This window comes from Pelobates fuscus, chromosome 9, assembly GCF_036172605.1.
Source record: "Pelobates fuscus isolate aPelFus1 chromosome 9, aPelFus1.pri, whole genome shotgun sequence".
NCBI lineage: Eukaryota > Metazoa > Chordata > Amphibia > Anura > Pelobatidae > Pelobates > Pelobates fuscus.
The window spans coordinates 136,145,641-136,169,284 of NC_086325.1; the positions used below are offsets into that span (position 1 = coordinate 136,145,641).

Sequence of the window (23,644 nt, forward strand, 5' to 3'; positions counted from 1 at the left end):
TTTTGCTTTAAGATCTTCCAGAAACTTCTTCTGTTCCATTAACAAAATATCTTTCTTGGCCAACTGACTCTCCAGTTCCACTATGCGTTTGTTGGTGAATTCCAACCTTTGATTTTGCTGAATAACAATGGCTCGAGACTTGTCTAGCTCCCTGTGAAAGGAATCTTTCAGCAAATCCAATTCCTGCAAGTATTAAAATGGTCCAGACTTCAGAATGTGTTCAGTGGAGGAGTGATGTCCAAAAAAATAAAAATAGATCTCAGATGTTAAGGGTGGCAAAGCATCATGGAAGATTTAGTTTTAAAACATCTGGAGATGTTTTTTGGCCAACCCCTAGCTACACCCAGATTCTAAAAATCCACCACTTCTCCGTGTATGCAAGTATGGAGACTCTTGGTGCACTGACAGTTCATCAGTGAGCAGTATCAACAGTAACAAACAGGAAGTTCAAGGAGGTCTCCAACCTCCATGACCACTTCTGCTTTTAGAAATAGTCAAGGAGCAAGAAATCTATATGATTCATTTGTGCTGGAGTCTAGTTACACTACCGACACTTTATTCAGCTAGGAACTCTATTCTAGATGGACTGTTAGTCCTGCACAGAAATTGTGTGTTGTCAGCACGCACTGCGCGCTGGCCACAGATGTAATGAGCTTCTGTAATGGTCCCTTGCCTCCCAGTCTTCTTAAAATGTGAAGGCAAGTCCTCCACTTGTACTGTTGCCAGCATGTAGTACTTTTCCCTTTCCCTCATATCCCCTACCCTGTCTCCAAACATTTAAAATGAATGCCCTCCCTTGTCCTAACAGTACGGTGCAATCCTCCCTTCTTCCCTTATGGCCCTTGCACTGATTAGTGGGCGGGCTTTAACAGCAAGGCACTCAGCTCGATTTGCCTACATGCATGCACACTGCCGATACAGCAGCACTGGATTTATTGTGTATCAGAAGAAACCGATTTGGGCAATTACTTCTCATACATTCAAAGTACAATAATATGTCTCTATGAGAAGCATTTGATTGAAGCTCTGCAACTCAACGGAAGATGTGGTATGACGACAATGAAGGTGGGGAAGGATCAGGGAGACTGATCGGTGCTGGATTCAAGGTAAGTTTATTGCTAAACCGATAACAAAAAAATGCACAGTAATACTAATGCAAAATAACATTTATTAAGAGATCTGAATAACCCTTTAAAATGAGTATTTAATTTTAAAAAATTAAAATGATATACCCCCAAAGAACACATACATGTATTTTTTTTGCATGTCTTGTTTTTACCCCTTAAGGACCAAACTTCTGGAATAAAAGGGAATCATGACATGTCACACATGTCATGTGTCCTTAAGGGGTTAAAGCCCTTCTCTTTATGTCTGGGGAATACACATCGAGAAGCTTTTGTATTGAAGTCGCAAGAGCACATAAGAGCACAGCTCTCCAATGTTTCTTAGCGAGCTAGAATAAGGATGACAGAGGGGACATGCAGGCACATCCTAAATTGTCAAGAAAAAAAAAAAAAGACTCCAAACTTTTTTTTTTTTAAGTTTTACAACAACCCATAAACTAGCAGTTTATCCAACGCCCCACCGCCCATTTTTATTTAAAATAAAATTTACCTGGAATCCAGAGTCTCAGTGTATGACCGCACACAGCATCACTTCTTTCCTCTCCATGGTACAATCAAATGCTTCTCATAAAGAGTACATGGAAATTTGCAAAATCATGTTTTCACATCTCTCCCAGAGTTCCCATCTTGACATGCAAATTAGCACAAACTAGCACTGCGTTTCACATTTCATATTATATTTCAGTAGATCCCTTTAGCAATGGTCACGGTTTTAAACACCAAAGTATTGGCTATTACCCAAAATGTAGTATTAAGTCTGAAACAGGACGCCAGTCTGCTTATTTGCAGGTCAAGCTGGAAACTCTGGAATAGTTGTGAAAACATGATTTAAGTTTCTATGCCCAAGAAGGACCTCAAGGTCCAACTTGAAATATGCCGTTGATGCATGACATCTTAGGCCTCACCACAATTTTTAGCGCGCACACTTTGAAACAGGTAGCATAATAGGAACTCAATAGAAACATACTAAAAAGTCCCAACGCATTTCATTACCCAGTGGCCGTAATGTTACCTTTGGGGCCTTAGCACTTTTATGCACAAGCTGTTCCACATATAACTCATTCACTTCTCCTAGAACTAGAAGCTGTCGATTTAGGAACTCCATCTGATGCTGTACAGACTCACTGTTTACAAGCTAAGGGAAGGAAAAAAACAAACAAACCAAGGATTAGATCACAGAAAAAGTTAAAACACTGGAACACTAACAAACTAACTTATACAAAAAAAAAAAAAAGTATTTCAGTCATGACTATCCAGAGCTTTTAATAGTACCTTCCATTAGGTTCATCATCTAAAAATGAACCCCGATGATAACTTTCCCCTTCCATTCCAAAACACCACACAATAATATGGTAAAACAATGAAAGGAGGGGATTCAGCAACGCAGCTCGCTTTCTTAAAGGGTACACAGCAGTGACGGGATTGCACTTGCACCAGGGAGATTTATAAATTCCAAATCATCTCTGGACAGTTCGCAGTCCCCCAGCAACAGACTGCACTCTGAGCTCTGCCCAGACAGCAGCTAATCTGCCTATCAAATAAAACTCCCAAACCTAGGCAAAATAAACTACTTCAGGATAACCTCATCCAAAGTTACCCCTTCTTTGTGCACCCTTCCCCCCACCCACATCTATTTATATCTCCATCTCCCATTATATGTCACTATGAACAGGCATGGAGCCTGTTTTCTCTCCTCCCCCACTCAAAAAAAAAAAAAGTTTAAAAAAAAATAAAAAAAATCACCTTTTGAGTAACCTGACCGAGCTTAAGTTCTGTGTGGCACACTTTGTTGTTGGCTTGTTTCAACTCCAAGCGTAGGTCTGCAATCATATTGCGGCAATCTTCTAGCTTAGTCTGCAGTAACAAATAAAACAAAATCAAACAGATTAAGTCTGAAGTCCACTGAATGACAAAATTAGAGATCACAGAAGAGCACAATGACATAGCATGTTGCAATGAAGACATAAAAATAATAAATCTACTTCAAATGTGGCAACGCTATATGCAGCGACAAGAGGTAAAATAGCCCAGTATGCCATGATGGGTCTGCAAAAAAAAAAAAAAGGTATGCAAAGTTTGCTGTACATTTCCAACTAAACATGTTGCTTGTGGTGTTCTGAAACACTGCTTTCATCTTATAACCTAATGAAGTGGACATTTTCCCATTCGTAAAAAGCTTCCCACCTGCAGCTCCTGGCTCTGATTGTAGTACTCCTCACGGTCGTCCTGGAGTTGGCGAATTTGACTGTGGAGCTGGGTGATAACAGAATCTTTTTCTTCTTGCAGTCTAATATACCTAGTTTGTTCCAGAAGAAGGCTATCCCCTAATTTAAGCATGTCTTTCAGTAGTACCTTTATCTGTTCAGTCTGTAAACAGAAGCGGGAGAAGCTAAATATTTGAATTAACTAGAAATAGAACATTACAATCAACTCAATTCATCAAGTTAGCAGAACAGAGTCAAACCTTACCATTACAGAATGCTCTTCCTCAAGAGCGGTCATATCGATCACCTTGCGCAGAAGACGACGGTTGCGCATGGCATGTTGCTGCCTCTTGAATCGCTCATACAGAAGTTGGTTATGGAGTAACACCAACTGGTTTTGGAGCGTATGGATCTCATCAGGTGGGGGAGAACCTGCCATTTGAGGACATCAAATAGTCAAAAGTTTGGTGAAGACCAATTTTCCCCTTTGCACACATTAATCAGCATGACACATGGCAATACAATAAATGGGAAGAAGGCCACATCTAATTCTACCGCATTGCTCTTCATAGCTCAAATCCAGGGTTTAACTTTAATAGTTCTCATCCAGTTTGAATTTTCAAGACACCTCACAAGAACATGTAACGCCTATTTAACTCCTGACACGGCTAAGGTGCTTGTCCATGCCGCTGTTCTCTCTAAGTGGTCTTATGTGTTCTCAACTTGCCCAGTTACAGTCTATAATGAATGCGGTGGCGAGGCTCATCTTCCCGTCTGCCCGCACCGCCCCCTCTGTCATTTCCTATATTAACTTCCCGTAAGATGTAGGACTCAATTTAGGATCCTGGTACTTGCTTACAAATCTGTACTCAATGCTGCTCCGACCTACTTATCCTGATCTAATAAACAAATGTGTCCCGTATAGGCCCCTATGCTCTGCCGAACACCTACATCCAACCTCTGTTCGTACTTCTACCTCTGATACTCGCCTTAAAGACTTCTCAGGGGCAGCACCGTTCCTATGGAACACCCTTCCTCTCTGTTAGAATTTCACCTAGTCTCCACTCCTTCAAAAAACTTTTTTTTGAAAACTTTTTTTTAAGGAAAGCATTCTAAATGGTCAGCTTTCTCGCTCTGCACCCTGATTCCTCTCCTGTAACGGTCTTTAAAACAAAACACTAAGCCCTCACTAATACTAGTGAATACTATCCTAGCAACCTACTTTTCTAACCTACCCTTACCGTTCGTGTCACAATATCCCACTCAGTCTAGCATCTAAGCTCATTGAGCAGGGCCCTCGATCCCTCTTAGTCCACCCATTATACAGCACTGCAGAATTTGTTGGCACTTTATAAATAACAGAGGTAGGCATTTTCAAAAGCTGTGCACATTTATAAACAGGGGGCATTTAGGTTAAAGGTTGGATATCATTCCATCACTCAAAAACCACTATAACAGTATGGTATGTACTAGCTTTTTTTTATCCACAAGCCAGAAACCTGGTCAATCTTATAATGTGCTCGGAATGTAAAATCCAAAAGAGGCAGCTTTTAGCGGCAATGGTTCTTTCGAAAAAACACCAGTAGCACTCATTCCAATCTAGATTGTGTGTATGGCATTACATCATTCCAGGCAAAAAACACCAATTTGCTTTCCAAAGTAAAATCTCTTAAAAGGCATAATAAACAAAGAAATCATACCTCCAAAATGAGTCCAGTCACCTGATTTGCTGGGTAAAGACAACCTGTAGCAAAACACAGCATGTGATTGTATGCATGATCCACAGGCCACACTGAAGAACAGAACATTCAAAGCAATTTGCATGTTTCAAACAGTCACTAGAAACATCTAAAAATAAAGTCAACGTACGCTGCCCATGTTTATTTCTTAAAGAATCTAAACTTCATACTAGGGGCATATTGTATATTTTTTGTTCATATCGCATATGTACAGCTTTTTGACGGCATTATATAGCCATATGCACGGAACATTGCGTAAAGCAATATACAGGTTAAAAACAGCCATAGATGCTTAACAACCTAACATCAGGTTGGTATATGCGACATGAGGTTTTTGGTATGAGAAATATGAGCTTAATTAAAAACTGAAAGAGAAATAAAGGATAACTATAAACAAGAAACATTACATCCGCTGCATTCAAGGTGTTACGTGTTGTCGGGCAGCATTAAGAGGACTTATGTTGCGCTGTGTGTGCCAGGACCTTATGCAAGGCTGGTACAAGCGTGGCAACATTCGCCTCTATAGGGATAAATGTGTACATATAGGGGGTGAATCTTGGCGGTGCTTCGGCTTAGTAATTTTGCCTACGGAGCCAGATAGTATGAAATAGATGAAAACTTCAAATATAATTTTATTATAATAAGCTATGCCTAAACAGATCAAATTAAAGCAACAGTCTCAGAAATATAAATGTATAAACTCGAAAAAATCCTCGAAGAGGGAGGACATTTTAAAGCATCTTTTGCAATATTTTAAGTTCTGCAAACGTTATAGGTCATGCAGTAGTTTACAGTTTAGTTTGAAGAGATCGGTACCCAATGAGGGTATATTTCACTTAAAGACACTAGTGCCTAACTTTGAGTTCTCCCACTCAAAAGTCCTCTAAGGAAGCTTCTCAGTACACCCATCTCTAGCTCGAGGTATTCCACTACATTGGACATACAGGACATTGCCAACTACAAGCTATGAATTTAGCTATTTTACAGGAGGTGTTGCTAAAACCCATAGACCAGAAGAGACAGATGTGACAATGACACTGCTTTCTTGGCAGTTCACAAACACCTTCTAGGTATTTGCAACAGTTTGTTATTAATCGTACTAGATATCAAACATTATAGCTCAGTGTGCATCGTAACACTATCCTCACCTCCCCATAACACCAAGATTCTCGGACATTACACTCTGGCTTATTAATCTTAGTATGTTTTATTGCTCAACAAATTCAACATTTTTACATACTAAAATTAGTACTTTCAAAAGCATCACATTCACTCCCTCTTGAGATCAGAGACTGCAATAGATTTTTCTGAGACCTGTCACATTTGGATAACTTCGTATTGCATTTATTTTATGGTCATTTTATTTTTGTACAATATAACCAGAATTCTGGTGCCAATAGTTTTCAGGTAGGTTCTGCTTAGAAAGTGGCCCATTTAATAAAGAATCCTTCATTCTAGATTTTGGAAAGAGTTACACGTTATATTAATAAGGATCAGCCAATACAGGTTTAACCATGAGCCTTTTACATGACAAGACAGGAAGTATGGCCAACAGACCAAACTTACTTGTTCAACTCTTTCGTATGTGCATCAGCACCCAGCATTATAAGCCGGTCAAGCAACTCTGACGGGGATACTACGGAGGTCTGTTCTTCTGCCTCCTCAGGGCCACATTTTATCTTCTTATGCAGCTCATCTGTTTTCTTGCAGATAAACAGGTTGGCAGTTTTGGGCAGTGCCAGTTCAAATAGATGTTCATAAGGTGCTGAGCTGAAGCATGACTTACAGTGAGCCTGAGATTTACAGGGGCTAGGGGTGAAGAGCTTCCTGGCATTCTGTAAAGAGTTCGCACATTGCAGCTTCCCTGAGAGGCTACTATGTTCTACCCCTACAGGTGGCTCGATAGGAGTGAATGCCTGTTTGGAGGGGTCTTGAGATGCATTTTGGAGCTTGTCAGAAACTATGTGATCGGAGACCTGGGAGACACCGTATGCAGCAAGCTTCTTCTGTGAGCCAGGCTGGCTGTTACACGGAGGACAAAATGGTGAATCAAAGCCTCCACGTCGAATAGCTGGCTCGTGGTCAGAAGTGATCTGAGATAGCTCCTGTGATATAGCAGCTGATGGAGACCAAAAAATATGTTAAAGGGAATGGCTAAAAATATTGGTAACATGGCAAAATAGCCACAAGGCAAGAAATAAAACAAAAATAATTTTCTAGGTGTGCGTGTGTTTGAAAATGAACACATTTTAGATTTCCATAGATTTTGCACTAATGGTGCCCAAGTACTTAGATTGTAGAAAATTATTATCCAGATCCCACTGAAAAATTCAGTCATAAAAAACATACAATTATCTATAAATTGGGCTATGAAAATCTGCCCTGCCAGAGTGATGGCAAGTATTTACACAGGGAACCAAACCATTTGGTAATGATCCTGGAAAAAGTACCAGAGTAAATGTTCATTTTCAGTAGGCTACGTTTTTACAGGAAGTTCTTGTTTCTGAGGACCACCCATCCATCACCGTAAACCTTACAATGTGCTATACCCCAGGAGGTGGGTGTACAAGGTAAAACCCATAAATATTTTCCAGAATAAAAGCATACCATTACCTTGTTTCTGCGGACCTGAAATAGGAAATATAATTAGAGCATATGAGGCAAACGTCAAAGAGGGAAGGTAATTTTCCAAATAAATCTTTATAAACTGATAAACAAATGAACATGAATACTCTACTGTACTACTTTGTAACAAACTTCTATCGATCTATAGATATCTATACATACACACACTCATACTAAATATTTGCAACATTTACTGCAGGTACAGTCAATAGGGAGCTCTCCAGGTGTTTGGGAAGCAGAGTTCTCCACAAAAGCTGAAGAAACAGAACCTCACCTTCTTCTGTATTGTGGTGATCAGCAGGCAGGACTCCGATAACATCTTGAAGTTCACCGAGGGAAACCGTTTTCACACTTTCGGGCGATTCTACAGATAGAGAGAGAGAGAAAGAAAAAGGTTTACATGTGATTCTACTTTGTCAATATTCATCCTGTATGGACTAACTTTATTCTTTGTCGTCATGACTGCACTGCCCACGAAGCCCCATTAACATGAAAAACACTGCTCATTTAGCACAGCAACGCTACAGAATTGCACTGGATGAAGACAACTTACCAGAACCCCTCTCTTTGCTGCCGTGCAGATGGCTCAACACCGGTTTCTTCCGATCAGAGGATTCATTCTGTAATGAATTGTTAGAGTCATCAGTATGCATGCAAGCAACAAAATTAAAATCGAGTCACAGGTGTCCTACTCGGCTTGCCTTTTTGGGTGGTGTTCCAGAGGAAGCTATGTGCAGAGAATCATTATGACTGCAGTTTGGAGCAGGGGAGGTTGCCGGTGTTCCTTGGGGAGTCCCTTTCACTCCTAAGAAACACAAAATGCAAAAAGCTAAAAATGTCCTACTTGGACCATAGAGATACATTGATGGTATATCCTGTCAATAGATCACAATTTGTTCAGTAAAAAAAAACAAAAAAAAAAACAAAAAAAAACACGATTAGCTCACAGTCTACGGAAAGTATCCAGAGTAACCAGAAAGCCCAATGGTCGCACTTGGCACAGTATTTTTAGAAGTTTTGTTGCAACTTAAAGTGCGAAACCAACGTAGCCAAGCACTAGATAATTAGTTCCTTATTGCACTGGAAAGTCAGACATACAGATCACTTAGATCTCTGTATTTCTCTCTTATCCTTTTAAGCTTGTTTGGACAGGGACCTCTTCACCAACACTTCAAGAATGTCAATCAGGTTTTGTTAGAATTAAGAGTTTGGACTATTTACCTATTGCACGACACTGCAGGAATCTGTTGGAGCTATAGAATTGTATTACTGCAGGTAATTTTGTAGGGTCATTATTTTACAACTCCAAAACGGGTGGAAAAAAAACCCTCCAAGAAACACACACTTCACACAACAGATAACAGTAAATTTAAGAAGTACATACCGTATATACTCAAGTATAAGCAGAGTTTTTCAGCACATTTTTTGTGCTGAAAAACCCCAACTCGGCTTATACTCGAGTCAATAGTCTGTATTATGGCAATTTACATTGCCATAATACAGACTGGGGGCTGTGGGGGCTGTCAGAGAGTTTACTTACCTGTCCTGCAGCTCCCTCCTTCTCCGCGCCGTCAGTTCAGCACCTCGGTCAGCTCCCAGTGTAAGTCTCGCGAGAGACTTAGAGTGTGAGCTGACAGAAGAGCTGAACTGACGGCGCGGAGGAGGAGGGAGCTGACAGGAGCTGCAGGACAGGTAAGTAAACTCTCTGCCAGTCCCCCTCTCCCCCCCCACTGAACTGCCAATGCTGGACCACCAGGATATATAATAATAATAATAAAAAAAAAAAATTATAATGAAATTATAATGAAATTAAATTAAAAAAAATTAAAATAATTTAAAAAAAATTAAAAAAATTGCCCACCCCCCACCAAGGCTCTGCAACACACACACGCTGCACCCATTATACACACACGCTGCACCCATTATACACACACGCTGCACTCATTATACACACACGCTGCACTCATTATACACACACTGCATTCATTATACACACACGCTGCATTCATTATACACACGCACACTGCATTCATTATACACACACACACTGCATTCATTATACACACACTGTAAATAAATATTCAATTAATATATTTTTTTTAGGATCTAATTTTATTTAGAAATTTACCAGTAGCTGCTGCATTTCCCACCCTAGTCTTATACTCGAGTCAATAAGTTTTCCCAGTTTTTTGGGGTAAAATTAGGGGCCTCGGCTTATATTCGGGTCGGCTTATACTCGAGTATATACGGTATATGCAACAAGAAGCTCAGAGAAGGACGTCCTCATATTGAGAAGACGACAATGAATAATACAATGTGCATCAAAGTATTAAAAAAAATTAATCAGATAAAATGTGAAAACCTAAAATGTTAAGTATGGATATTAAGTGTATGTGCAAAAATACAAACTAGAAAAGCTACAATATCTGGAGAAATTGTGTGAAGTGTTCTTGCCTCCACCAGTAGTCTACAACTGGAGTGGGCAGAGTAACTGGGTGGAGTGGCTGGAGTAACTGTTGTGTGGTTGGAGTGGCTGGAGTAACTGTGGAAAGGTTGGACTGGGCAGAGTGACTTTATGGAGTGGGCAGAGTAACTTTATGAAACATTGATTAGCTGTATTGTTGTAACATTGTATGTTACGGTTTTTCTGTTACAGGTATAACGCATTGACTAACATGAAAATATATTAAATGTGATGGTGCTCACTTTTGTGTTATCAAAACTGTAGGAATGACAGCAGTTTAGAGAATGTGTTTCATCTAGCAGCCTCTGTGTTCCGGAACACTCTGCTGGCTACTCACACTCCTGGGTTCCTATGGCAACTCACCCAACTACAGCAAGGGCAGACAAGAGCCGTTAAAAACAAACTTCTCTTTACGGCCACAGGCCGCAAATGTATAGATTATATGGATACACAGAGATAATGAACGGGGAACATGTGGATAGCAACTGGTATCTGAGTTGGACCAAAGGTCGAATGACAACTCCGATAGGGATCGATTGTCCTTGCACCAGAAAACCAGGATAGCAAACTAATGTATAATGAAGGATACGCGACCATAACTGTTCATAGTTACTCATGCTAGACCAGTCTTATGTATCCCTGTATGGAATATTTCAATGACCCTTGTGTATTTGCACCATTGTCAAGCAGTATTTCACTGTATCTCTATACAAGCATATACCCTACAAGTACGTTGTATTCAATAGACATGCATGAAACTATAAATAAAGATTTAAAAAAAAAAAAAAAAAACACTTCTCGGGGGGCGGGGCCGGACCGCCAGGCTGAATGGTCGCACACTGGAGTGGCTCCTGTAAAAGTGTCCAATTTTAAGCCCCTAAATATCAACCTAACGCTTACCTGGAGATCGGCAGCTGTTACTCGGTGTAAGAAGCCACCCTGGTCCAGAAGAGAGGCTTGCTGCAAAGTTCCAGTCCCTCGGAGGGGCGAACCCTGTCGCACAGGATAGGGGCCGCTCGGGCGGTGAGTGGGGTGGACGGCAGCCGCCCAGCTATCCTGCCCACCGGTGGTAAGGCAGAAACGCGAGGCTAGGCGAGCCTGGCCCTGTTTCTCCCCCCCCTCCCCCCCCGACCGGCAGGGGTGATCTCGGTCCCCCCCCTGAGGCCCATCGGAGTGCCACAACATCGGCGCTCGGAACAGCGACGGAGCAGACCCAGTACATAGAGGCCGCTTCCAAAATGGCCTCATGGCAAGCAGCACAGATGCGAGACTCGCTGGAGGCACCCATCTACCCTGACGCCACACAGGCGGATTGCCGATTTGATCTCAGCGGGAACCAGCGAGTAAGTGCCGAGACCCCACAAGCCTAACCAAAGAGAAGCAGCACGAACACCTGGCAAGCCGGGGAACAACAGCAACAGAGTGCGACAACCCTACCGCACACCGGCCTAACCTGCCACACCGCACAGCTCACCACAAGGGGGCCGCAATACAAGGACTGACCACCCATAGCCGCCATGCTGCACCCAACAAACGACACGGTTGCTGGGACTTCCCAAGGCATGCGCCCGACCGGACTACCCACAACGAGACCATCTCCCTCCTCCACGAGCACCCAAAGAGTCTATAAGTATTAAAGCAGTCACCTAACCGTTGATCCTGAAAAAGATATCCTCACTGTATATAAAAAAGGAGGGCCTGGCATACAAACGCTGATCCTCACCTGGCTGACATGGGATCCCCTTGAGGTGGAAACTCATATCTCTAAAGTTTATTAACTGTTGATACTGCCTTTATGTCTCTCACATATGTTTTCAAGTCATTTACACCCTAGCATAAGTGTAACATAACATGCAACATTGACAAGCCTAGCATGAACCTAATTGAATAGCCTTGTTAAGATGATGATGATTGCACATGTCCTGTCTTCACCCTTTGTCACTCCTCTGAATATTCTTTCCTGACAAGTGCATTATGCTAACCCAACAACTTAACTTAAAAATGTATGCAGTAACTATCTATGCCATAAGCCTGTTAAACAATGCTTTTTACCCTTCTTGTTATGGCTATTGTGGCATAACAAGCGTATGTACTCACTGATTGCACCACAAAAATAAAGAATTAAAAAAAAAGAAATAAATAAAAAAAATCTCCAAATTGCTCACTTCACTGGCGGTTGCCATCTTCAAACGGTCGTAGTTTAAAAACTATACATCCTACAGCGAAGAGCTTGATATTGTGAGAATCACAAGACCCAGAACTACATTTTGATGCATAGTAAATCAAGGCACAGTCGCAGTTTAGAAATTGCCCTTCAAATTTGAGGTGGCTAGAGCGAAGTTTCAATGAATGTCAATGGACGGCGTAAGTTTCAAAGAAATGGTCACATTGTGAAAACTATCAGGACTATGGCTTAGCCGTGGACATTTTTAGTGGCAGCAGGGATAGCTGAACGTTTTGATATAAGATTTGTGTAGGTGGGCTTGAAAACGAGGGAGTGGTGGCAGTTTAGAAATCATGTCCTGGTTTTTCAGCTCACACTAGCTTTTGTCAGCTCCCACTCTAGTTTTTGAACATTCCGCCATTCATTCCTATGGGACCAATTCTGCCACAAAAAAGACGATATTTTGTGAGCTATTCGGCGAAACGTTCCACAAAGTAATGGCACACCGATCGGGAACAATCCACATGTTTCGGTATATTACTGTCTATGTAGTGTAAAAACTGTGGGAGGAGTTAGGGTGGTAAATTTGGCTATAATAAGAATAATACATAGAGAAGAAATAGGACTGGTGGGTGGCAGAACAACAACAAACTACCTCCCAGAGAGACCTTATATCCTTATATGTGGAAGGCTGTTCTGCAATTACCCTATAGGGGAAAAAAATGCAGGTAGCCAAAAACAAAAAAAACTCTTTAATAATCCCTCTTAGGGGAGAGAAAAAAACCAAGCTGAACGTACAAACATATATTAAAACTAGGACCTAATGGGGTAGGGTCTTGACTAAAGGCGACTTGTTTCGCCGAAACGCGCGTCGAGTTATCCATTCAGAGCGGATGATTTTTAAATTTATTTGAGACCATTTTGGGGGTTTGACTAATCCATACTTCATCATTTTGGGTGCAACCAAATACTAGTTTCTACTATGAACAAGATGCTAGGGACTCCTATCCCCAAATCTCATATAGCTGTTTAGGCATCTTGTTTCATATGTGTATAGCTCTGTTATTTGGAAATTAAGAATTGTTTCCTATCTTGCCATAAATTTAATATGTGCTTTATGCACAGGATACAATTGATGGCGTTTATAGGAACCACTTTTCTTACTAACCAAGATCTGAAGTTTTGTTACATATATTGTATCTCTTTTTTCCGTGCACAAGTAATTTGTTATTACTATTGGCATATTCTGGCCAATGAAGGTATAGCATTTTTTCTTGGTATTTAAGCACTTTTTTCCAGTTTTGCCATAAATCTAATATGTGTTTCATGCACTGGATGCAATTGATGGCGTATATAGGAACCATCTGCTTTACAATTTAAAACTTGAAATCTTGCTACATATACTGTATCTCCTTTTTCTTGTACAAGTAACTTGTTGTAATTATTGGCATATTCTAGCCATATATATCTATAGCTACTTGTTTCAAGCACATCTTTTGGATTAGTCAAGACCCTACCCCATTAGGTCCTAGTTTTAATATATGTTTGTACGTTCAGCTTGGTTTTTTTCTCCCCCCTAAGAGGGATTATTAAAGAGTCTTTGGCTACCTGCATTTTTTCCCCTATAGGGTAATTGCAGAACAGCCTTCCACATATAAGGATATAAGGTCTCTCTGGGAGGTAGTTTGTTGTTATTCTGCCACCCACCAGTCCTATTTCTTCTCTATACTTCTAGGGGTTATGCCCCATTGTATCCTATAACCATCACAACCCTGGTGGATGGACTTGTTCCACTTCCTTCCAGCGTTGTTCTCTCCCCAAGAATAATATATATGTGAGATAATAGTAAGTGGTCTTGCCATGCAAGAACACTTAAGAAGACACTTACCAGGTGTGCCAAGCACTTTGCTGGGGGCATGACAGGAAGGTAGTGAAGAATTGGAGGACACGTTGACAGGAGAGTTGGGTGGGGAGGGCAGAATACATATTGCGGGGCTCCAGATGGAATCCTAACAATTAAGACAGGAACATACATGAAGTAATAAACACCATACGAAGAAACTACATTCTGTTGTACATGTTCTGCAGTTTATAGAGTTCAATGCCACCTTACAAACATCGCCCGCATCCACCTCTTTCTCACGCAAGAGGATGCCAAGGAGCTTGTTCATACTCTAGTAATCTCTTGCATGGATTACTGTTATTCTCTCATAGTTGGTCTCATCAGACACCAAACAGCCCTCTACAATCTGTAATGATTGCCGCCGCCAGGCTGATCTTTCTCACCAGTCCTTCCTCCCATAACTCGCCCCTCTGTCGATCCTTACACTGGCTACCTGTATCCCATATGTGTCAATTCAAAATACTAATCTTATCTCTAAAGCTTTAAACAACTCTAGCCAATTACATTTCTTCACCGATACATAGATATGCCCCTTTTCGGTCTCTCCGCTCTGCTGGTGACCTTCTGTAGTCGGCTGCTCGCAACCTTACTGCTAACTCGGGTTTGCAGGCAGCTCCATTTCTTTTGAACAGCCTGCCTACTCCCATTAGACTCTCCCCTAGTCTTCAATTGTTTAAGAAATCCATCAAAACACATCTGTTCAGAAATGCTTATAAACTCAGTAACTTATCTATACCTACCCATATCTGTCTTTTGCTCTCCTAAAGAGCCACACTCCAGTAAACTCCAGTTCTGCTACTTTTCCACCTCGTTTAGTGGCGGTCACCCTTGCTGCCCTGTTGTGTATTTGAACCCCACCTCCTCTAGACTGTAAGCTCGTTTGAGCAGGGCCCTCATCTACCTATTGTTTGTGTCACTGTAATAGTGGCATTTATTGTAAATTTCCCCCTTTCGTAACAATCTTTCGTAACAATAACCTTCAAGAGAGACTTTATACACGTCTTTTACTTGAACATATTTATTAGTTATACAGCTTTGGGGAACAGATATACACTATATAAACAAATTAATTAAAAAAAATATTAGAGTGAAATAGATAAACACAATAACAGTATCTTCATATATTTTGTAAAATATCATTAGGACCGTACGTTTTCCTATAAATATTGCATCAGGTAGGTCTAGAAACCCGTTTTGCAATTATATTCTACAACCAACTAGAGTGTGAGGGAATGCAAAACCGAAAATACACAGAAACTCAAACTCCAAAATCTACAGCCTAACAGGACATCACATTTTTTTTTAATGGCATTTGTACAGAGATTTGGAGTATTATGACTCTCCAGTAAATGAAGATTTTCTTTTAAAGAAGGATGCAGTTTGCCTCAATTTTGATAAAGCATTTTACTGTAAAAACTAGTTGCACCTGTGGTAAATACTCATTTTGTGATTCTTTACACAGAGCTATCAAATCTATAGACTGTACCTCCAAATTGCTTCCTCACTTTAAATATTTCATACCCTGGATGCTATGGGGCTGTTAAACCAATCTGGGAAATGTCTTACACCTGCATGTGCAACCTAACCATTTCAATTACACCTTTGCTACATCTGTTTGCTCAATTATTTTGATTCCCTTTGTAGGATTACAGATTTGCCGATGTGTGATAGATATTTTTGAGATGAAGATAGGAATCAAAAATAAATAGTACAGTATAGACAATGTTATATGCCTATCCCCTCCATCTGAAAGGTTGGAGTAATGACTGAATGGTTTACCTGCAGCGTCTGAGATTGGACCTGCATGCCAATATGCTGAAGAAGTGGCTCCTGGCTACACAGTCTAGGAGTGGAGTAGGGCGTAGAGCAGATGCTTGCTAAATGCAAGGAAAAGATTTATAAAATTAAAACCAATATATAAATCATATTACACGCTATGCTCAACTGTTTAAAGTACACAAAATATCATGTATACACTATGCAAGAGCTGCTAGAAAATGCACAGATTTAGATATTTCTAATTTAAATAGCCTCCCTCACTAGACAATCGATTATCATCAGAGTTCTAAGACGATGGAATGGCTTCTATAAAAAAAGAGTTGAGTGACATGAAAGAAGCAAGAGAACCCTCCTTCAGACAGTTCTCCTACACCCACGAGTCAGAGTGGAGGCCTGGTGTATATTATTCTATGCTAGAAGAATATAGAAACAGGGTGACACGTTGTGCTCCGATGAGCCAACAATAAATTCAGCAAATTGACAGGTCATAGTGGAGCTGTGCACTGTTTGGCGGCAGAGTTTACAAGTAGAGCCAATCATGTTACTTGATGACAGGGTGCCACGTCAACGTAACGTCCAAACACAGGGTGATGGCAGAACTAACATGCTGGAGATGTGATATGTACATTTCACATATCATTAAGCTTTCAGATATATCATTGATCATTAGGGATAAAAGGGACATCCCACTTTCCAAATACAAAATAAATTTAAAAAACTGTTTAGTAGATATACTCCCCAAAAATATACATACATTCAACTATGCATTTTTCATTGGGGGTTCATCTGAAAACTATAGATCTCTTGCCCAAAGCCTTTGCAAGCCCTCCCCTTCTGATCTAGCTCTAGCCAAGACTTCATATGGCTGTCTAATCACAGACTTCCCAATGCAGCTCAATAGTTGTGGGGGACACACACAAATATATCTCTACATATCTAGCTTTCATGCAGTGGCTGCAAGTTTGGGAGAAATGTGCCTAACCACGACCACCTGTAACAGTGATGGAGAGTGGGGAAGAACAGATGTACCGTAGGTGCTACCAGGATCAGTGTAGGGGCTGGAAGCAGATTCATGCTGTCTTTGCCAAAGGCGAGTGGAATGTGGGGAGTATCCTTCTTCATAGGAGGCTTCACTAGGATCCAGCGAGATTTTGGCACATTCTATAACAATGTCATGAGTCTCGAGCCTCTTCCATCTGGTCAGACGAAATAATGAAAAGTTAAATCAGTTGGTCTAAAAGTTAGAGTATTTAAATTGGCCATGCTTTTGTAGGCCAATACTGCTTGTATTACAGTAAGGTTTTTATACAATGACCAGTAAAAAGATTCTTGGACACTTTGAAAAAGCCCTGTTAGTGGTGAAACGAGCCAGTGTGATACTTCTAGGCTTTATTTTATTGTTTTAACTACTTTTTATAATATTTGAATAAAATGGATCCTTTCTACTATTCCTGAACCATCTTGCTTTATTCTTCGGCGTTTTGGACATCATATTCCGTCGTGGGGAATGCTTCACCCAAGCACTATGGATTGATCAAAACCACTTTTTCTTGACCACTAAGTAGATTTCCATTTATCTGCATCAATTCAACTCCGTGTGCAGTTACTTTGGGATGAATAAATGCTTCTTCATAGGAATATGAGAAGAACAAAAACAGAGTGGGAATTATACCTCTCCACACTGTTCTTTAGTCATTGAGTCATTAGGATGCTTCACTAAAATGTCAGTACAATTCCATTATCTACCAACCCAGTCTCTGTTATTCACACATACTACACTGGTGTCTATTCTGTTTATTTTACATATCTACTGGGCCACCAATACATGGATCATGAGATACACCACATATCCTTAGGCAGGTAGTATACATCTCAGGTGCATAGAAGAGCTAATTGATAGCTCATTATATTAAGTAATCTCTTATTCTATACCACATGCACACACCATACTATATTATACACTCCTCCACTGCTACTTGCTTTTGTTTCATATTGTCTACAATTTGAGGACAAAACATAAAATGTGCAAGAGAGACAAACCACTATACTTTAAGATTCAATTTTATTCCATTTCTATCACAATAGCGTTAGAACAGATCTGTAAAACATAGGAGGGACTGCCCTACACTCAGGGGGTGCTAACCAAAGCAGGACCAGCAAATGCTTAGGACGTAGAGCAGAAAAGCTTTAGACAAATTTGAGCAAAAAAATAAATAAAAAAATTAATAAAGGGCAACATTTTGACCTTCATCAAGGTATTTGTCAAGATTGACAAAGACCTTGGAAAAAGGTTGAAAGAACCCCTATAGTGTTATTTTGCTTCAATAAATCTGCCATCTTTGAACCTTGTGAGTGCCTGAAGCTTTTTTTACTCTGCTTGGAAAATCTCTGTCATTAACACCATAGTTACTTGATAATTGAATCAAACAAAAAAAAAAAAAGAAAAATATCCAAGACTTGGAAAATGAGTTTGCAACAACCATATGTGATTGCCAATCTAATAATCCCTCCCTGAAATGCCCCAATTTGGTCACTAGGGGTCACTATTATAGCCTACCAAGCAATGAAACTCCAAAACAGGTACTCCAAAGATAATATACCTGCCAGGATCAAGTTCATGGTCTTTAGAACCAGTGACCAGTTCTGGGTGTATGCGCACATGCTCCATCATTGGCTGAAAGAGAACATTTTCAAAGTTAGTTGAAAATTATTGCAAGGAGTTTAGTAATCACAAAATAATTTCACTATGGTTTCATTAGAGCAGGGATAATGTTCACAGAAGATGTGACATTCACATCACATGTAGCTGCACCGGTAGTGATGGTACAGACTGTTGCAAGGATACATGAGCATCTTCAACGTTCTTAAGTGTGGAGACAATCACTTTTTATGCGAGGCTTAACTGTGCATTGTAGTGAGCTGTATTTTATGGGAAAGGGAGACTCAACCACATTCCAGCCTCTTCATCTCCAATTCCATCGGATTTCACAAAAAACTTAATTAAATAGGAAATTAGCAATATTTTCAAGAATCACTTAACAGCCTCTATTTGGACAATGTTATTTTAAATGAAATTCATTGATTTTTAATAGAATACCAAAACAGCTTTAATGAAAAATTCAAAACATATTTCCAAAAGAAATAAGTAAAAGTTGAGTACTCCCAAGCGGATACACCGTAAGGATAGCACTACATGTCTAAATGCATTATAATTGTGCTGGGTGTCCGTAGTGGCCCCTTTAAATCAAATCTGTGAGAATCTTTTTGCAGCAGCGTGGATAAGACATGAGTATGTTTTTACCTTTACGATTTCTTCAAAGGTCTCCAAGTTTTCCTTCATACTGTAATGGGAGCGAAGGAACGAAACAAAATTACAAGGATACATCCCATAGAGCCGGTGAAAGAGGGCATAAACACTGGCATGAAGATGGACTAGGCAAACATCTGGCACACGACCTGCAAGACAGTTAAAGTTTAGAGGGCAGTGAGACTATTAAACTAACAGACATTATACCATAAGTGACTGTTGTATCATAAATTACAAGGACAATGTTAGACATTTTAAAACCAGTAAGAACCAGCTGTTAACACAAGGGCACTTTTAAAGGGACACTATAGTCACCAGAACAACTACAGCTTATTGTATTGGTTCTAGTGAGTTTACATTACAGCCTAGAGATAGCTCCACTGGCCACTCCTCAGATGGCTACTAGAGGTATTTCCAGGAGCAGTGCTGTACACTGTTTAGCACCAACATTCAGTGTCTTTACCCTCTGCATGGAGACAATGAATTTTCCTCAGAGATGCATTGATTCAAAGAGATGCTGATTGGCCAGGGCTGTGTTTGGCATGTACTGGATCTGCCCTTGATCTGCCTCCTTGACAGTCTCAGCCAATCCTGTGGGGAAACATTGTGATGGGCTTTGAATAACACTTTGGATGAGGTCAGTTAAACAGGCAGATCAAGGGCAGAGCCAGCAGCAGACTGGAATAAAAGTAATATTTTACTATAATTAGGGGGGCAAGATGGTGTTTTTAACACTATAGGGTCAGGAATACAGGTTTGTGTTCCAGACCCTATAATGTTCCTTTAACTGCATTACAAACTACAAACTTACATGATCTTCAGTTGGAAAACACTTTAAATCAACAAAATCTAATATACATTGAGATACTTTAAACCAGGGGTGCCTAACAGGTAGATCCCCAGATGTTCTAGAACTACAGCTCCCATGATTCTTTGTTATTGTAAAGGCAGGCATAAGTATGTAAAGCATCTTGGGATCTACCTTTTGGGCACCTCTGGTTTAAACTAGAACCTCTAGGAAAGACCAAGGATGAAATCAATCATGATTTTTTGCTTTTTATAAAAGTAATCATCCTTACCAGGTGAATCCTAACCATGCTAAAATAAATACAACTGAGCCAATGTAGTTTCAGGCAGGATTGGGCTACTACAGTAGTATTCTGGAACCCCACAGATTCTTGTAGCTATAGGATTTAAATCTAAATTAACAAAACGTTAGCCCCAGCTCACCAGGATTTTTCAAGCACCAGGCTGAAAGCCTTCCAAATATGTCAAAGTACTCATGGAGATACTGTTTCCCAGACTGTGGGATCATTGGCAGCACGGTAATTAACACCAATAGTCCGGTGGTGAGAACGACTACATCTGTGTCTATCTGTAAAGAAGTACAAGCCAAGTTTAGACCAATGCCATAAATACATTATGGTTTCCTAGAAAGACAGCTTGGATCAAATTCTTAAAAAGAGACACTGTGCACCAATACATCTTGAACACATTTGATTTGGTTTAGTTTAGACCTGATTTGTTGAATTAAGACTATTATGTTGTATATATGAGCATGTTAAAAATCTTTATAGTTTTAGGAGAAACAAAGAAAAGAGTAATGGCATGAGAGACAGGAAGAAAAGAAGAAGAATCCATTGAGGTAATGTAATTATGCTGTGACAGAGAGACTTTAAAGGTTCTGCAGAGAGAAGGGGTATCAAGTTTTACACTATTCTGGGGCAACGTGATATTGTGTACCCATTGTGCCAGTGATTCAGGTAGAGTAGATTGCCCAATAAAAGCTTTTCCTTACAGCTACCCCATATATTAAAAAAAAAATAATAATAATAATAAATAACTTGCAGTGAATGTACAAACACCTATAAAGAATCTTCAATTTATTGGTCATATCTCATGTGAATTTGTGGTTACGAAGTTAAAATAGATAAAGTTGTACCTTGAGACATTTAAGCAAAGACTGTAGAACAGTTGCTTGTGACAATTTGTGATTCCAAGATGGCTGACGACGAACCACGTGACCTAATAAGGATAGGGTTTGTAAGCGAGTAGGAGCTTTACTTAAGTATTCATTTATTTTGTCCAAAAGGTGCTGCCATCAGAGAGAAAACAAAAATACATATCACTTATAGGTGCAGAAGCATTTTATCTAATCTTGACAAATACTATGAACACAAATTAAAAATAAGCATTGTCATAATATAGGCAGTAAAGTGCTCTATAAAACCTCCGCACAAATCTGTATCAGCTCATGAAAAAACAAATAAAAAATAAAAAACTACTAAAAACAGAAAGAGTGCATCTCGTCAAAAGAACATACAGGAAGCAAAGTCAGGTAAGGCAATACTGGATCAATGTTTCAGTTGCTCTCACAAGATTAAAGATTGATGAATGAAATCTATCTCCTAAATTGCTCCAAATAGGTTTGCACTACATTAAAGTCTTAATCAGCAACGATGGATATCCCACTTTATTCCAAGACACACACACTTTCTCCTCCTAGAGTGTTTGCAATCCCTCAATAAAGTGATTAAAAGGCATTTACAGAGGACCCGATTCTTACACCATTGACTAAAACAGGATCGGTAACTTGATTCCATATTTTCTTTTGTAGCGAATGTGCTTATACAAAGTCTTAAAAAGCAGGTAACCAAAGACATTATAAAGCATCTGCTTCTGAGGACTTTATTAAATACAGAATTTTAGTAAATTGCAAATGTTAGGCAACAGCTGAATTGGAGTAGAGAAATTAAGTGCTTGTCATACTTATCACAAGCTTGTATCTTTTAGATTACCAAGACGACATTGGAAAATGGCTGAAGATGCCATTCCTGCTACTTTTAAATGCAATATTTAGAAAGTTTAAAAAAAAAAAAAAAAAACAAGCCTGCAAAGTTTATATACACTTGGCTGAATAATTTTCACTCAAGGTGTGTTTCCATGTACAAACATACAGACAGATTTAAGTATGTGTGAATGTAACAATTGTACACCACACCCATGATGTTGCAAGAATATTGCATTTTAAAGCTTTTTAACTTTCACTTTTTTTGCAAGGGCATCAGCGCGGTGATATTTTTAACAGCTTTCTCAGATTCGTTTCTTGTAAACAAAAAAAAATTGGAGCTGAATTTTGGACAACAAAAAATAAATAAATAAATATTGGACAAAATAGATACTAAGCACAGTAATTTGCTTCATCTTCAGGTTTTAATATGTATGCAAGCCGTCCAGTAGCTTGGAGTGTGCATTTGCACTTTACTTATGCTGAAACTTACACAACTAATCTAAAAGAAAAGAATCGTGATAACGATTTTTGCTATTTTGTCTTAATTGAGACATAGTCGAGATCTTCTAAAATGAAAAAGAATTGTACTTTTCTAATTTTTTCACCTTGTCATGAGGTTCTTGAACCATAGAAAGTATGAGCATTGCTTGTTCAGAGCTAGTTTCCAGATAATGATCCACTAAGTTATTCACTAAAACAGGAGAGCGATCTGTTGGGAAACATGACAATGAAAAGATAAAAAACATTAAACATCTTTTTATATTCTAAACTTTAATTTCTAGAAAAGATCATAACATTGAATAACCATTTCATTTTTAAAACACTGATCTTAAATATTTTTAGTGGCTGCTACATATATAACCTATGAAGTTCAACTTGTCAATACAAACATAAATAGCTACACCACTGGTTCCCAAACTTTTTAGATTCAAGGCGCCCTTAATGTTTCAATATTTTTTCCAAAGGCACCCCAAGTCAAAATTTCTAGATTGTATATCTGTAGTATGCGCTGTGGCATTTACTGGCGCTATAGTGTAATGTACAGTGTTGGTGTTTAAAGGGGTGCTTATATATAGTTTTAGTGTTTTAATACAGGGATGTGTTTCAATGTAATGTTTACTTTTAAATGCAGATGTACATTTGTGTGAAGTATTTGTGTTTGGTTTGAGTGAAGGGGTGTGTTTGTATATCCTTTTGAGTTTGAACGCAGGAGTGTGTATTTAATATTTGTGTCAGATTGCAGGAGTGTGTTTGTATGTTGTGCTGGTGTATGACTGCTTAAAGTATGCACATACACTACCACGCACACACAGACGCACACACACACACACACAGATGCGCACACACACACACACACAGATGCGCACACACACACACACACACACACACAAATGCGCGCGCACACACACACACAAATGCGCGCGCACACACACACACAAATGCGCACACACACACACAGATGCGCACACACACACACAGATGCGCACACACACACACAGATGCGCACACACACACACAGATGCGCACACACACACACAGATGCG

The 23,644-nt window shown here is 39.6% G+C and overlaps 1 protein-coding gene across 2 annotated transcripts in view; it reads right to left on the reverse strand.

The window, feature by feature from the left end:
* Positions 1–23,644, reverse strand: part of TSC1 (TSC complex subunit 1) — a 47,411-nt gene that overhangs the window by 9,250 nt on the left and 14,517 nt on the right. For both annotated transcript variants that reach the window (XM_063432489.1, XM_063432490.1), the window contains exons 3-20: positions 22,706–22,809; positions 21,252–21,404; positions 20,540–20,684; positions 19,304–19,458; positions 18,603–18,676; positions 17,032–17,198; positions 16,003–16,100; positions 14,209–14,329; positions 8,394–8,497; positions 8,246–8,312; positions 7,967–8,056; positions 6,634–7,186; positions 5,029–5,072; positions 3,594–3,760; positions 3,309–3,491; positions 2,868–2,978; positions 2,137–2,259; positions 1–183 (exon numbers count right to left, since the gene is read on the reverse strand). The exon at positions 1–183 is cut by the window's left edge and continues 5 nt beyond it. In XM_063432489.1, coding sequence (XP_063288559.1) covers positions 1–183; positions 2,137–2,259; positions 2,868–2,978; positions 3,309–3,491; positions 3,594–3,760; positions 5,029–5,072; positions 6,634–7,186; positions 7,967–8,056; positions 8,246–8,312; positions 8,394–8,497; positions 14,209–14,329; positions 16,003–16,100; positions 17,032–17,198; positions 18,603–18,676; positions 19,304–19,458; positions 20,540–20,684; positions 21,252–21,404; positions 22,706–22,809 — 2,642 coding nt within the window. The remainder of the gene's footprint in view (positions 184–2,136; positions 2,260–2,867; positions 2,979–3,308; positions 3,492–3,593; positions 3,761–5,028; positions 5,073–6,633; positions 7,187–7,966; positions 8,057–8,245; positions 8,313–8,393; positions 8,498–14,208; positions 14,330–16,002; positions 16,101–17,031; positions 17,199–18,602; positions 18,677–19,303; positions 19,459–20,539; positions 20,685–21,251; positions 21,405–22,705; positions 22,810–23,644) is intronic.